Genomic DNA, 16,681 nt, shown 5'->3' with positions numbered 1-16,681 from the left:
CCATGGAACTTTCCAGAGATGTTCAGGTTCCGGTTCAAGTCAGGGGTCCATAGTGCTCTAGGGCACGGTTATCATTAAGGATGTCTCTGCTGCATTCATCTTTCCCTTGACCCTGACTTGTCTCTCAGTCCCTGCATCCCACAGCATGATGCTGCCACCACCATGCTTCATTGTAGCAGGCCAGGAGATGAGCGATGCCTCGTTTCCCGCAGATCCGATGCTTGGCATTCAGGCCAAGCATCTCGATTAAGCCCACTCTTCCCCATTAGCTCAGAAGAGTCTAGAGACTCTAGGAAGAGTCCTGGTGGCTTCAAACCTCTTCTATTTGCAGATGATGGAGACCACTGTGCTCACTGGGACCCTCAATTATGCAGAAACTTTTCCCATACCCTTCCTCAAATCCGTGCCTTGATACAATCCTGTCTCATAGGTCTACAGACAGTTCCTTGGACTTCACAGCTTTGATTTGATTTTATTGATTAGCATTCAAATATCTCAATGAATACAGAACAAAGATCTACCACAAAGATAGAAAGCATGAGACAAGGCTAATCAAAAGGTATTGGCTGAAGCATTTGAGATTGCTCTCAATGAGAAGCTGGTGCTGCTCTGAGAGGGTTTCTTTGAAGTCATTCATATTTAATTTTTGTACCTTTGAGGTCAAAAGGGCACAAACCAAGTTGTCACAAACGGTGACAGCTTGGTTTGTGCTCTGACATGCACACGATGGGCCCTTATGTAGACAGTTGTGTGCTTATTGGGCTCACATCCAGGTGGACTTCACTTAAGCAGCAGAAACATCTGATAGATGATCAATGGAAATATTGTAGTTTTTGTTTAATAAACTTACAAGAACTTTTCACCTTGTCATCATGAGGTAGTGTGTAGAATTTCGAGGTGAAAAATGAATTTAATCATCTTCCCTACAAGATGATGAAATCTCTCTGATTACAACACAAAGATCATCAAACATCAATCAAATGGAGCCTGTTAGATTTTTTTAAAGCGCGTTTGAAGAATTAACATTCGAGTGAGCGCCTCTGTTCTTCATCTGAACACCCGGGGTTTTTCTCATTTGTATCACTCGAGAATAAATCGAGTCCAGACACAGTGAGGATTTGCGCAGGTATGCGACTGCAGAGCTCTGTTTCGTCAACACACATAATGCTGGAAGCATTGTTTACTTCCTCTCCTTTAATTTCTCCTGGCACAACAGCAACCTCTCTAATGCTGCTTTGGTACTCTTCCCTTGCTCGCCGTTTCATTGCGTGTAGTTTTGAATCTTTAACTAGTTACACAGCTTTGTTTACACGTGCATTACCACTCACATCTGTTCCAATAGAGCTTTCTCATGGTCCGAGTCGTTCAGGTGCCTGTAGACAAACTTAGTGGGCTGTCATGCATGTGAGTGACCTGACTGCTGGGGTGCTCTCCCCGTCTCTCATCTATGTGAAAGACCTCCACAGGGCCGTGCATATTTCTTTTAGAACTCAGATCTTTCCTACATTCATGCCCAACATCCAGACGACTCCAGTGTGTGAGAAGCACTACAGGAGAATTTACTGCATTTTAGTGTGGATGAATAGAAACACATCATGTTTGGAAACGATGACACCCACGTTTGCTGTCTAATTGGGTATTCCCCATCACACCCCTAACACACAGGAGGCTTCTGGAAGAAAATAAAGACATCAGACTCGACAACAAACAGAACGACAAAAGAAGAAGGGAAGGAAGGGAAAATCTTGTCTATCCTAACCCATTGTATTTTTGTATTACTGTGAGAACTATGGTAATTTCTATAATTGAATGTGATGTAGGCAGGTTTGATATATGGATGGATGTGTGAATGTGAGGGTGTTCAACATTTGTTTGTATTGTACTATAAAAAATTTCAATAAAAATATATGGGAAAAAAAAAACAACAGAACGACACAGATAACACTGCCGATGTTGTCTGTAGATTTGAGCGTTTTTTTCAAGCATTCACATGTGCAAAGATTCTTTTTAATTAACTTAACCGGTACTAAAATGCACACCTGCACCCCATTTATATTGGCTATTGCGCTTTGGTTACCTCTCTGCCCGAGGCTGTGGCCAGTTTGGCTGGGCAGCCAGAGTAGACTGCAGGAAGTTGCGAGCTTCTCCAATTTGAGAAAGATTAAGGATTAGCAACTCTTGCAGTTTAGCTGTGTTTCTGACCAGATTAGAGTAGAAAAGCACTATATGCATGTGTATATGTGTGCTTAACTGATTTATTAGACCACTTGTCATAAAAACAAGAAAACAAAACTATTTTAGAAATCTGTCAAAAACATATTAAAACTAAAAATGACTTAAATCACATTTTTTTTTATACCAGAAAAAACACTATGGACTTCTCTTAGAAGAACATTCAACAACTAGTATTTCTGTTCAGGAATGAAAATAAAGAAATGCAATCTGGCATCTTAATGGAAATTTTTTTTAATATTTCTTTCCCTGCTTTTCTGTAAATATGAAGAACACTACTAATATACATTTGCATTAAAAATAGCCGTCCATAACGTTGGATCAACCATTATGAAACAGGAATTATGGAAAAAGTAAACACTGTCTTTATGATTATGGACACTTTTGGGGGGGATGAGACAGATTACCCAATTGTTAGTCACAGCTGTAATTGTGCAGACACTTTCCCACACATGGATTAACCCTAGTCTTAGACTAAAAGGGTAATTAAATTTAAAGCTCCACTGTTAAAATTTCTGAGCCCAACTTTAATCCAAGGCTGCTTTAAAGTAGCAGCACTAAATGACCGATTACGATGCTCCCAGTATTGGATTCCTAGATTAGGCATGAAGAATCGATACTACGCCCTCTCGTCTGTGTGTAGAGGCAGCTTTCTTAAACAGGTTTGAGCCAGTCGCAGCATGCAGACACACTGGGACAGCAAACCAAACAGAGTAGCTCGAGGGTCTCTTGCTGTTGTCCTGCCTTTTGTTTTGTCGCCCTCCTCCTGCTGTCTTCAGCTCCATAGGAGAGCTGTGTATGGCTTAGAGATCGTGCCTCTGAACATCAATAATAGAAGGCTCGCAGCACAGAGCGCAGAAAGGCCAGAGGCAGCGGGACAACTTAATACCATTCAGTTACTAATTAACTAATTGAAAGACCGAGGTCTCTAAATCTGGAAGTACAAATAACTGATTATGTCTCTTTGTGCTCGTACAGAAAGTGATCATCCGTTTTAAAATGAGGCGTAAAATCAAGAGCAGAGCGAGTGTGAAATCTTGTGGCTCAGCCGCGTATTTGTCTGCGACGCTCGATGCGCTCTTATTACAGACAGTAACGAGAGCCAATAAAGAGCTGATTTATTGTTGGCTCTGATTCTTAATTTATTTATTTTTCTCTCTGGAGGATTTGTAGGTGGCAAGTGAAGCCTGTAAGGTCAATCACACGGAGCTGTAAAATGAGATGTATCCTGCATTCACCAGGGCCAAAGTGTAGAGGAGGCCCGGGGGAAGAGGGGAAAAGATATAGAGCCGGGAGAGCTTCAGTGGAAAGAAATGGACTCCATTTTCGTAAGTCCTCCTCTCCAGCTGTCATCCCGCTCTCTGTCCCATGGGGGGTTGCCACGGTGACAGGAGGCCACATGTCTTGGGGGTGTCGTTTTGGTCAAAGGACCCCATTGTTCTTGTGTTAAGCCGCCTTCAGTATGCCCGTCTGCCAGGGACAGGGGCTTCACACCCCTCACATACACACATACTCCCGTGCTCTCTCTCACAGACAACACACCCAACACCCACTCATATTATAGAGGTGCAGCAGTTTGGCTTCAACTCTATAAACTGCACATTTACAAAGATGATACAAGTTTTAAGAGACAAGAGCAGACAAACACACAGTGTCACAGTCGAGCAGAAAAAACGCACACACACACACACGAGCCTAGTCTGTGTGTTTTTTCTCTCTCCAAGCAGCCATCCATAAAGCTGAACTTCCACACATTTATATTATTCCCACTCTTGACAGTAGCATCATTTCCTGACGCACCCTCCCAGGAGCGGCACATCAATAAGCAGCAATTCTCCAAGAGTGCCACCAGATGGCAGTGTGGCCCCGCTGCAGCCACACAACATTACATTAGTGGGTTTATGATTTTGTCCATCTGTCTTCCGGTGGGAATAGAGAGCAGAAAAAGGCCTTGGCAGATCACTAGGGGGGCCAAAAACCTCTGTCGTCCTTCAGCCAAGTGACTGACTTGATGTAAAAGGAGGCAGTCAATTACTCAGTGATGGATAGATTACAGTCATGCATCATTCTGCGAGCCAATTTTCCTATGTGAACTGAATCTGAAACTCAATTTGTTACTGGCCTCTGTGACAGATGGATGGAGCCGGTACCGAGCAACAGATTTTAAAAATCAATAACCGCTGGAACTTTGGTGGAGGTTAGAGGTCAATTTACTTTCAGGCATTTGGCCATGTTTAAAATACAGAACAGGACGGTTTATGCTAAAGGGAAAGCTGCTGCACTTGAACTCGAGTGACCACACACAGCTGGAACGTCGCGATTGTGGAGACAAGCGGCTGCTTTATTATCTGGATTAATTTGCTCTAAATGAATCTAAAGCATCCTTTTAAATGAACAGTTTGTTCTAATGTGCCATCTTTACATGGAGGCAATATATGTAGTTAGAAGCAGATGCTTGTAAGGTACAGTTTGACATTTCACTAACCACAACTGTTTAGATCATTAAAAAAACAACAACCACCACTCACAATTAAGCAGAATTACTTGAGCACATTCATTTAAGTTCTCTGTGTAAAGGCCGCCTGCCTTTGGCTGACACATTTGGTGAATGCGACACAGCCATCTTCATCCAGCCTCAGGAGCAGATATTGACTTCATTGCCTGATCCAGTGACTTTGTAGAGGCAGACTGAAGATGCACTGTGATTACCAGCTGAGTGCCACGATATTGATTAGGTGGTCAGCAGAGATGATTGAGCTCTCAGCATATTGACTAGCTTAGTTACTGGAGGGAAACCACTCACAAATTGCTGGTCATCTCTAATAATTCACAGAGAAAGAAACAAAAGAAAAAAAAAATCAATGTTTTAGCTAAGTGTGAAACAATCAGTCTCCTCTTTTGGGGAATCAGTGGCGTGTGGAGGTGTAATCAATGTATTTTTTATTCCCTCTTAATCTCAGTTCATTAAGTTAGCTAAATGGTCTCAGGAGGCATCTCCTGCCTCCTCAGTGAGTGAAGGCTGGCTGGGCAGAGCAGCACTGAGCCGACGGCCCCGGGTCCTCCTGCGGGTCTCTTTGCTGGACTCGGGAGAAGTACGAGGCAGCCAGGTGAGCCCTGCACTGCTGCTGTTCTCAGCTTTGCTCTGGTTTCTCAGGCTGCGGCGCACTGAGCGCTGCCCTCTAGTGCAAACTGGTTTAAACACATCCTCAAAATTAAAGTCAGCTTGCCAGGGAGCAAGGTCCACATGAGCTGTTTCCCCCTCTTCCTGGCTATCAGAGCTTGACTGGATGTTTTCCTGTGAGCTTGCTGCTCGGTCTCCCTGTCTTTCCTCCTCCTCTTCACAGCTGGTTTGGTGCTTCTTTACACAGTTCTCCTGCTCTGCTGTCACTGAGCTGCTTACAGAGCTCCTCCTGCCGCGCTTGGCTTTCCCTTGTGCTGGCTCGGTGTTGTTCGGGCAGTCTGAAGTAGGTACATGTGCACTCACGTGACATTCTGACTCTGTGCAGGACGTATCTGCAGAGGTCTGGGCACAAAGTTCTACAGTGTCTTCTTGTCTCTCTTCATGTACAGAAGGGGTTCTTGTTGATAGCTCAAGGCTTGTAGTGGTTTGCTCTTCATAGAGCTGCTGCTGTGTCTCTCCTCTGGTCAGGTCACTGTCAGGGATACTGACCTTCCTTTTCTTCAGGCGTCTTCCTCTGACCCTCACCCCCAACAGCCTGCTGTCCTGCCCGGCGGCACTTTTTTCACTCAAGCTGGGCGATGTGACAGAATCTTCTACAGTGGCTTCTGAGGCATTTGTCACAGCGAGGTCGTGTATCACTTGAGTTTCATTAGTTACCTCAGGATTCAGCTGGGTTTCCTGATCTGGAGCTGTGAAGAAAAATGAGGACAAAAGAAAAATCTCAGGAAAAATCTCTGCCGGTTTCCCCTGAATCCAAAGGTTCTCATTTTTTAGGGACTAAAATAAAGTTTGACATCAGGACATTGATACCGTCTCCAACCACAGGCTAAATCACACACTGGCAACTTTTTTTTACCCGTACAGCTGATTGAACGAGTCTCCTGTGCTGTTGGAGACTGAGTGATGAAGGACAGCCTCTCGGTGATGGGACTCAGGGCGGGATTCTTGGAGGCATATTCACGCGAGCCGTACAGCGAGCGGTCTACGTCCTTGTTCCATCGACGCGTCGTGCTGGAGGTCGTCTGGGGACCAACAAACTGCAGTGTTAGAAAATTCTGCATTGACGTCTGCAGAAGCGTTAAAGCTGGCAAGTATCCACCTCTGATATGGTATGCAGAGTGTTTCGATCTTGCACATTTCATTAATAATACAATGATTATCTAATGCACAAACATATTTTATAAACAAACATAAAATTGAAAAAAGCTGAAAATATTTTATCATTTAGCTCAAAGTTAAAGAAACTGCTGGAGAATGTTCACTCATGCTCTTGGGCAAATGTGTGTTATGGATATAAAACCTTTAAGATGGAAAACTGAATCCCTGCAGGAGTAATAATCTGCTTCATCCTCTGATTCTTACGATTCTGCTTCGGTGACACTTTGTGCTCATCAGTGTGTCTTGTAGTCAGACAGCACTTTCATTTTCATCAGCTCTGTCTGCATTTCATGGAGTGTAAAAGGGCTGCGCGATATGACCAAAATCTCACATCCCGATAACGATATATAATCACAAAAAAGTGCATTGTGTGTAAATTCTGTGAATCTCAGGCAACTAAACTTGTGTGAAGTGTTTTCAGCTGGGCGTCGTGTACGTGGAGTCGAGTGTTTTGACCAATGCATGAAGCTATATATTTTTCTTTGTATTCATTACACGGCGTGCTGCGGAGAAAAGCCTGTTCTAACATTTGAGTCTCAGGTTAATTTTGAGCACCTGACGGCTCTTTTTTGCTTCTCATCTGTAAACTCTCTCCATACTCTTTCACGTGATTCTTGCGTAGGTGGTAGACGAGGTTTGTGTGTGTTTGAGTCTGTGGTGGGGACCGGTTTGAGCATAATTTGCATGATACATTTTTCTGGTCCTTGTCAGACCTTTCATAACCAACCAGGTCCCTCTGTTTGGTGCTAACTGGTACTCTATCATCTTCACTGGCCATGCTGGTATTCTCCGTGGCTGCATCCACATGGTGACCATCCAAACAATGAAAAAAATAAACAGTGTATTTTGCGACACCACGAAACAAATTATAGCGTATAATATGAAACGATAGATGTTCTAATTCTGTCATCCCATATATTTCATCATATCGCACAGCCTGAGAGTGTAACTGAAAAAGTTGTTTGACAGATCTGAACACAGAGCTTTAAATACAGTCCTGACTGGGAGCATTAATCTATGAAGAAAAAACAAAAGTACGGATACAGTTTGTGTCTAAGGGGGAAAATTTTCATTTTGCCTGTGAGGGTTCTCCCTGCTTCCCAGGACTGGACACTTTGCAGCCATTCAGTGTTCGACAGCAGCTCTCTCTCTCTCTCTCTCTCCTGCATCCTCCTACAACCGTGTAAACATTGAGCTGCATCTGACTGGGCGAACGCCTCACGTGGGCTTTCAAACTGAAAACAACACGATGGCTTGTTTGCCAACTTTCTTTGGGATATGTTTGTGAAAACATGCGAGGTGAGAAAGAAGACATTGAGTTGCTTAATCTGTCCTCATTTTAGTTCCACCGGCTGGTTTAAAGGATTTTTCAGAGTTTCCAAAGGATTTGTACCAAACACAGATATTTTACTTCAAGCATCCGATCTGACACGATGCTGCCAGAATACTAGACCCGTTGCACAGACGATGAACAGGAAGTGTGGAAATGATGGATCCCGTGGACATGAGCTGGGCACTGCACACTCAGTAAGTGGACTGCAGTAATGTGAGCTTCAGTCTAGACAGCTATCAGGACCCTGTGGTCTTGACCTGCCCTGGGCTAAACCCATTTCACTTATTCTACCATTTTTATGCTTTGCACTAGTCAAGTGTTGGCACATGAAAATGTAATGCACATTCAACTACAGTACTAAAATGGGAAGAATAGGGAAAATAAAATAGAAAAGTGACATGTGGATGTCAGGTGATCATAGTGTGTTGGGGGAAAAGTCTAGTAAGAGCATGTATGTTTAAAAATAAATAACTGTCACACAAATGCTTCCACATAGTCAACTGCAGTACGTGCCCAGTCGCAAACACATGATTACAGTGGTTTTGTCGATGTTTTATCTTATTCTGTGCTTTGTTTCCTTTTCCTTCTGCCCTATTGTGACTTCCTACCCTACTCACTGTGAATACATGGATGTTGTAAATACCATCACATTTCCTTGAATTAAAAAAAAAGAAAGAAAAAGGTAGTGATGTATATATTTGTGAGCTGTTTAATGAGGTAGGTATTTAATAATCGTGGAAATTAGTTTGGGTCTGCTGTGTACAGACATGCCAGAAATTACTGGTGGCTGGCAGTGTTACCCCTCAGCCTCCTAGTAGATGAGCTAAGTGTGAAACTAGTCAATAGTACCAATTTCAAAATTGTATGTTGCCTCATTTCAGTTATCGCATTCACACGATTTTCAGAAAGCTCTAACCTTGAGGTCACCAGGAATCAAACCTGTCAAATGTGAAACTTTCATGTTGCCTCATTCTTAAGTTATCGCATTAACAAATTTGCGTGTCTATGCTGCCTGCCCGCCCGGCAGGGTGACGACAGTACACTCACCATCGTTTTACAGTTGAGTGGATAAAAAACTGGATGGATCAACTATTGTGTTGTTTTTTTGTTTGTTTTAAAACAGGATCTCTTGACAACAAAAACACAGATCATCTCCAAAGGTTGTGATCTGTCTATTCATCTGGTCTATCCCCAACAGTACACAAAAGTCAAGTTTGATACATATCTCAGATTATGGCTGGGCGATATGACCCAAAATTCATATCTCTATAATTTTTAGCTGGATAGCGATATAAGATATATATCTCGATATTTTTTTAAGCCATAAAGTAAGAACAAAAAGAGAGTTCTTACTTAAAGCGGTTTCCCAGATGTCACACAGGCACTTTTATTAACATACAGCATAGATGTACATGAAAAAAATTACTCAAAAATAAATTATGAGCATTTATTAAATAATAATGCTCCATAAATAAACTAAAACAATGTTGTTTTTGTGTATAACAAAAAGCTGACAATTGTGCAGTCAAAATTTAAACAAAGACGCTGAGCATAATAACAAAGAGACAGATTTCACAGCTGCTCTGTTCCCAACTTCTACTGCGTGACTGACAGCCTGGAGTTTGAAATCCGATTCGTAACCATGACTCTGAACAGGTGCCATTTATGGTCCTTATACACACAATACGGTAATATTATGTTGAAGCACAGTATGTATCACTCCGTGAGGCTCCTCGGTAGCCGTAATGCTCCGACAATCCATCAAGCGGTGCAGCTCCGTAGCTTACCAAAGTCGTACTCAAACATTTTTTGACAGATTGCTGAGCGCCGTGTACCACATAAAATCAGTTCGCGGTCATCAAGCACAACCTGAATTCATACATAAGGTGCGCTGTCAACTTTTGAGAAAATGAAAGAATTTTAGGGGGCTGCACGGCGTTAGCGTGGTTAGGCCGTTAGCTTGGTTAGCTCGTTAACACGTTGACGCCGTCTGCAGTAACGCGCAGTAACTCGTTAATGGAGATTTGCCGTGTCCATCTTGTCGCTGCCTGCAGGTGAAGCGATGGGGGAGGAGGAGTTGTGTTCAGTGAAGGAGAGAGGCGAGGCAGAGGAAAAATTTTGGAAAAATTTTGCGAGCCCTAATATGGTTTCATGGTATTCCACTTCTATTAAGCAGCAGAAACATTTCACCCCGTGTAAGTTGCTTTGCTGCCAGCTTTAAAATCCAAACCTAACAATATGCTATAACAGGTCCTTGTAGAACCCATTATTAAAGTACCTTCATGGTGTGGAAATTGCATAGTCAGATCAAACCATAACATAGTCTCCTCTGGTTCTGTGCCACAATATACACCTCACCACTACGATATAAAGCACAAACAATCTCACTTTGTCTCATCAAACTTCTTTGTGTAATTATCTGTGACAGCAGTGTTGACTCTCCACTCATGCACAACTTTATGATTGAGGATCAGCATTACCACTATACATGATATCACAGATGTGCTATTTGCAGCTCTATATGGGCCATATTAACATGAATACATACTCACTATGACCTTAAGTGATAGTCAGATTGTGTAGCCATCATCTACATGACAGCTTGTAAAAAGACAGTTCTGCAAAGCCCTCAGTGAAGTGATGGAAGGAGAAATCAAACAAGCACACTCATCCAACTCACCTTCATCTTCCCAGAGGCCAACTTGGCAGCAGACCGTGCCGACCTTTTCACAGGTTCACTCTCTTCTGGCAGCTGGGGGAACAGAAAGGTTTACCCCAGGATATATTATATAGACTCTCACACTCACACACACACACACATAGTACAAGTCCTTAAATGTGATTAAGCTCACATCCAGCAGAATTAAACAGTAGATTAGATTGGAACATGTTATGACCTCCAAATGATTAAGAAAAAAAAAGGCCATCGTTGCTTCTAAATGGACATTTGTACAAGTGAATCATGCAGTTTATGGGAACAGCATACCTTCCTCTTTCGGCTGCTGGAGCAAGCTTGAGGTTCGCTTCCAAGTTCTTGTTTTGGTGCTGGCTGCAAGAGAAAAATTGCACAGAATAAAATTCTCTAGAGCAGACGTTCCCAAAGTGTGGGGCCCGCCCCCTAGGGGGGGCGCAGAGCCATTGCAGGGGGGGCGCGGCATGAAAAGGGAAAAAAAACAAAAAAAAAAAACAAGGCTTGGACACTGCTAGCACGGGCGCCCACACAAACGCAAATCAGGAGATGAAGCATCGCTGAATATGTTTCCAAACCAACTTCATTCTAAGCCAAAGACTAGAAAATATGGTGAAGCATATCTTCCCTTTGATTTCACCTGCACAAGTGCCGAGGTAGGTCTCCCTGCAGGGTTGGTTTTCCCTTTGTCGGGAGCAGCGCTGGGCTGTTTAAATCACGGACAAACAGTATCCCACATTCTTGATTTGTAGTTCACAAACACTTGTTGTAATGACTACTCCTGACATTTTGGAGATGTTAGCTCTTTATACAGTAAAGTTACAGTGAGATACAAATAACATCAGGCTGATCCTGCCACGATTTGTTCCCCCGGTTCAAATCACGGACAAACAGCATCCAACAGTTGTTTATGTTTTTGAACCCATTTTGCAGAGGGATTTTTTGAAAAATGTATTGACAGCAATGTTGAATATTATTACACAGGAAAAAAAACAACTACATGTAAAATAATTACACCATGACGCCTCTGCCTTTCTAAATGGAGGGACAGTAACTGTGTGTATATGTAAGCGTGTAAAACCTGCAGATAGTCAGATTAACAGTATTTCGTCTCTATCTGCCATTCTGCAATTCATCTCATGTAAACAATAACGTGGCGCACAGTGTGACGTGAAAAAAGGCACATACTTTTGACGTTGCATGACGAACTCTATATTCCTCGTCCACACATAAACGCAAAAAAGGAGTTTTAAAAAAAACTCCATTCTCGGTGATTCGAAACGGACGAAACAGCTGCGTTTTTAAAAATACCCGTGTAGGTGCCGACGTAGCATAAAAGACTTTATTAGTTTATTTTCTTGCTACCTGCATATTACTTGTATATGCTTAATTGTTTACTAAATGTTTGAGGTGTGAAATAAACCGCAATGGAGCAAAATATGGGTGTGTGTGGTTGGAGGATGTGTTCTTGCGTGCGTGCGCGCGCGCGCGCGAGGGGGGGCGCGAACATTTTTCTTGTAAAACAAGGGGGGCCCAGCAAAAAAAGTTTGGGAACCACTGCTCTAGAGGATGGTAATAAATTATTTTGGTAGAGTGTTTTTTTAACATTCCCATGAGCTCACGGAGATGCATCCTAGAATTTGAAGAAAAAAAAAAAAATCTTAAATGTGGCAGACCTTTCTCCTTCTGTTGCTGGATCGGGCTGCAGTTGGACCTCCAACTCCAGCGTCTGGTTGCTTCTCCTTCTCTGGCAGGGAGTCAGGCTCAGACTGGTCATCCATCTGGGAGGTTGTGCAGGGGTTGGTGTCAGACTCTGGGGGAAAACCTACAGTATTACAGCTGAAAAGACTTCTGTTTGAGATTTTAGCAATAACTGATAATAACAACTCAGCTGATTAGTATGGAAAAATGATTCACACAAATTAATACAGTCCAACTGACAAAAGGAACTGTGCAGCTTTTAAACCAACAGGAGGAGGTTTAAGGATGCCTCTCATTGTGACTTCTCTGATTGTTTTAATCTTTCTTTTATAATTAGAGAGGCAGAAGGCGGCTTAATTTCTTAATATGATGTCAAAATAAAATTCCTGACGTGATTCAGCTCCACACAACAAGTCTTTTACGCTGGTGTACTCAGATTTGCTGGAGGAATAGAGGTTACAGAAGTAGATGAGGACAGGAAGCTAAGTGACAATTAAAAGAAAAAAAGCTACGACAGCTGTTTACCTGTCAGAAGCTGAGAGAGAGACTCCTCGTAGAAGGCACTGTTTAAATTCAACGGCTGGGCATCCCACGCCCATTCTGAAAATGAAACAAATGAAAGAAAGCTGTTATCGTATCAGAGCTGAATTGCATTCCACTGGAGACAATAAGCCATCTCTCTCAGGGTCAATAAATTGTAATCAACCTGTATCACTGGCCACAGCAGAGCCAATCTCCTCCACCGAAGGGAAAACAATCTAGGACCAGAAAATAGAAAAGCAGTATTATTTACTGATGACTAATATTTATAATCAAGACCAGATCGTGGGTCATATCCTGGGCCCTGCAGGGAACAGACAACAGCTAACAGCAGCAGGTAGCAGACAATAATTGTTACGTCCCCACATGAAAGCTAGGCGAAGAGGGTGGGGGACAGTAACAGTTGGATCCGGGTTGAAATGAAAAGGACGCCAGGCAGAGGTGTTTAACACAAAATAAATCTTTATTATAATTAATTCACACCTAGGTGTGAATGTGAGTGCGAATGTGAGTGCGAATGGTTGTCTGTTCCTGTGTGTTAGCCCTGCGACAGACTGGCAACCTGTCCTCTCGCCCTATGACAGCTGGGATAGGCTCCAGCGCCCCCCGCGACCCTGAAAAGGATAAGCGGAAGCGAATGGATGGATGGATATAATTAATTAACCCAATAATCATATAAGCAGTAACAACAGAAAGAGACAGCAACGCTGCTTTAATGATAAATCAGACAGGCCAACCCAAAGAGATGGTGACCGCTTCAACTAAGAAAACAAATATAAGGCTTCAACAGAAAAAGACAGCAACGCTGCTATTAGCAATAACCAGGCAGGCCAAACCAAGAACTGGAGGTCGCCGTCACTTAAGCAAAACCACTGCCCAGTTGAGTTACTCACAACAAGCCACGCACGGTGGGGCTGGTCACTCACACACACACACAGCAGGCCTTTTCCACACCTAGACCAGACTCACACACTGACCAGCACATAGGAAATCCACCAGGAGCCTCTCCCACACCCACACTGCTCTCCTCCAGCTTATATCACCTCTGGAGGGTAATTGGTGGTAAACGAGGGCAGATGAGCAGCAGGTGGGGTAGAGAGAGACAAGGGGAGGGGCAAGAAAGAAGGAGGAGGAGAGGGAGAGGACAACACCACGCCCACACACTCCCACGTCCTCACAGGATGTAACACCCCCCCCCTTACATTCACACCATACAAAACACAGAACAAACGCATCACTATGCGCTGCGCGAGAGTGCATCAGCCACCAGATTCTCAGTCCCTTTCTTGTGTTGGATAACCAGATCAAAATCCTGCACCAGCAATGCCCAGCGCATTAGTCGCTGGTTGTGGTTGTAGATACGTTGGAGGAAAGTAAGGGGATTGTGATCTGCATACACCGTTACTGGAAAGGAGCTAGAGCCCACATACACAGTGAAGTGCTGCAATGCCATCAGCAGCGCTAGAGCTTCTTTTTCTATGGTGGAACAGCTTAGCTGATGGCGCTTGAACTTTACAGAATAGTAGCAGCATCCCGGACGAGCCCCCAGAAAGCATATGCGGATCGTCGTCAGCACTGGCCTCTACGCTCAGCACGGTGGCAGGAGGTTGCTGCGCTGGCAACAGTCTCATGGGTTTCCCTATCATGGTAGGGTTTCAACATGTTAATGTGGCACAGGCGTGTTTTCCTCCTGTGTTCTGGGGTACTGAGGACATAATCTGTCTCAGACACCTTCCTCACTATAACATACGGTCCCGCAAAACTGTCCGAAAGAGCAGAACCGGGCACCAGTAGCAACACTAGGACTTTGTCTCCAGCTTGAAAATGTCTTTTCACAGCCTTTCTTTCGTACCACTTCTTCATACTTGCCTGGGATGTACACAGGGCTAATGAGGTGGCATGTTGCCATCGATCCCTGCACGTCTTCACAAAATCTGCCACGTTAGTTTTTGGAACACCCCCGCTAAGGAACCCCTCTTTCAACACCTTTAGTGGGCCCCGCACATCGCGGCCAAATACAAGGGTAGCTGGGCTGAACCCCACGGACTCCTGCTTAGCATCGCGTATCGCAAACAGCACAAAGGGGACACCCTCATCCCAACTTCTGCCCGTGTCATGGCAGTACTTTTTCAGCATGGCCTTAAGTGTTTGGTGCCAACGCTCAAGTGCTCCCTGCGACTCTGGGTGATAAGCACTGGACACAGAATGAGAAATGCCAAGGGAGATTAAAGTCTGTTTAAATGCTCGGGATAAGAAGTTAGTTCCCTGGTCTGTTTGTACTGTTTTTGGGAGACCAAAGGTAAAAAGGTAAAAAATTTGATTTAGCGCCTTAGTAATGTTTGCAGTGGTGATCCTCCGCAGAGGAATTGCTTCGGGGAACCGCGTGGATAAGCACATTATGGTCAATAAAAACCGATTACCTGCCCGTGTTCTTGGCAACGGACCAACGCAATCGACCAAAACGTGTTCAAATGTCTCACCAACAGCAGGTATTGGACATAGTGGGGCGGGGGGCACAGTTTGGCTTGGTTTGCCCACTAGTTGACACGTGTGACAGGTATTACAATACCTTGCAACATCTGCCTTCATTGCCGGCCAGAAGTGCTGCAGAATACGGTCATATGTTTTAGTTATCCCCAAATGTCCTGACCAGGAATGATCGTGGGCTAATTGTAGCACATGCTGACGGAAACTAGCTGGGACCACCATCTGTTGGACTACACTCCAGTCCTCCCCTGGCTTTGAGGTCCACCTGCGCATTAACAATCCATCACAAACCAAAAACGTCTGCTTCCTGTCTCCTGTCAGACCATCGCTCTCATCTACGGCGGCAAAACATTTGGCTAACGACGGGTCCTCTTTCTGAGCATACACACACACACACACACACACCGCATGTCTTTTATCCTGTCTTCCTTCTCTCACCCCAACTGGTCGCAGCAGATGGCCGCCCCTCCCTGAGCCTGGTTCTGCCGGAGGTTTCTTCCTGTTAAAAGGGAGTTTTTCCTTCCCACTGTCGCCAAAGTGCTTGCTCATAGGGGGTCATGATTGTTGGGTTTTTCTCTGTATCAATGAAGCGCCTTGAGGCGACTTTTGTTGTGATTTGGCGCTATATAAATAAAATTGAATTGAAATTGAATTGAGCAATCATAAGGGCCTCCCGCGTGAGGAGATGGGGGGCAGCGGGTTCAGGAGCAGGCTCAGCTACCTCTTGAGCCAGGTTCCTTGGCATCAGGACCCGCCTCCTCCTCTTAGGGCATTACATCCTCTTCCAAAATAGAGCCAACCACCGACTCTGACAAGTCAACCACTTCTCCCTGCCGATGGGCGTGTGACCGGGTAAGAACACCTACAGGAAATACATCCGGGTGCTGCCGGCTTAAAGCATCTGACAAAGGCCTTAGGTCAGGAGTCTTCGTGACCTCCAGGGTTCATGCGCCTTTTTCCGGGTCAAATTCAAGCACTTTTTAAGCACTTTCAAGGTCCCTTTTCAAGCTTTTCCAGTACATGCCCCCCCCCAACAAAAGAATGCATGTTTCAATTCGCACCATCACAGTAAGACCATGTGAAAATTAAAACAAATCATCCTAGGTGAACTTAAACACCTTTGTTCACCTTTAGTTAAGAAATAGAAAAACGAACCACACAAAAATACTGCAAAAGGAAACTGTTGCCTTATATACATAGTGTATAAACTCAAAATGCACATTTCACTTAAAAATTAAGATGTGATAATGTGAACAAATCAACTTGTTAGAGATATTCTTCTCCTGTTGCCCCCCCCCCCCCCCCAAAAAAGAAATAAATAAGTCTTCTCATCAGAAATTGATGCTTTTTTCCTGTGTGA

At 43.9% G+C, this 16,681-nt stretch overlaps 1 protein-coding gene across 2 annotated transcripts in view; it reads right to left on the bottom strand.

Annotated features, from left to right (window-relative positions):
- Window positions 1–2,456: 2,456 nt before the first annotated feature.
- Window positions 2,457–16,681, bottom strand: part of cdca2 (cell division cycle associated 2) — a 36,990-nt gene continuing 22,765 nt past the window's right edge. For both annotated transcript variants that reach the window (XM_087848934.1, XM_087848933.1), the window contains exons 8-14: window positions 13,001–13,052; window positions 12,820–12,894; window positions 12,270–12,406; window positions 10,891–10,953; window positions 10,585–10,656; window positions 6,270–6,435; window positions 2,457–6,102 (exon numbers count right to left, since the gene is read on the bottom strand). In XM_087848934.1, coding sequence (XP_087705060.1) covers window positions 5,216–6,102; window positions 6,270–6,435; window positions 10,585–10,656; window positions 10,891–10,953; window positions 12,270–12,406; window positions 12,820–12,894; window positions 13,001–13,052 — 1,452 coding nt within the window. In that variant the 3' untranslated portion in view covers window positions 2,457–5,215. The remainder of the gene's footprint in view (window positions 6,103–6,269; window positions 6,436–10,584; window positions 10,657–10,890; window positions 10,954–12,269; window positions 12,407–12,819; window positions 12,895–13,000; window positions 13,053–16,681) is intronic.

Source organism: Neolamprologus brichardi, chromosome 12 (genome assembly GCF_056152115.1).
Source record: "Neolamprologus brichardi isolate AB-2024 chromosome 12, ASM5615211v1, whole genome shotgun sequence".
Lineage (NCBI taxonomy): Eukaryota > Metazoa > Chordata > Actinopteri > Cichliformes > Cichlidae > Neolamprologus > Neolamprologus brichardi.
The sequence above is the reverse complement of the archived record's forward strand: the minus strand, read 5'-3'. Positions and strand labels throughout refer to the sequence as shown.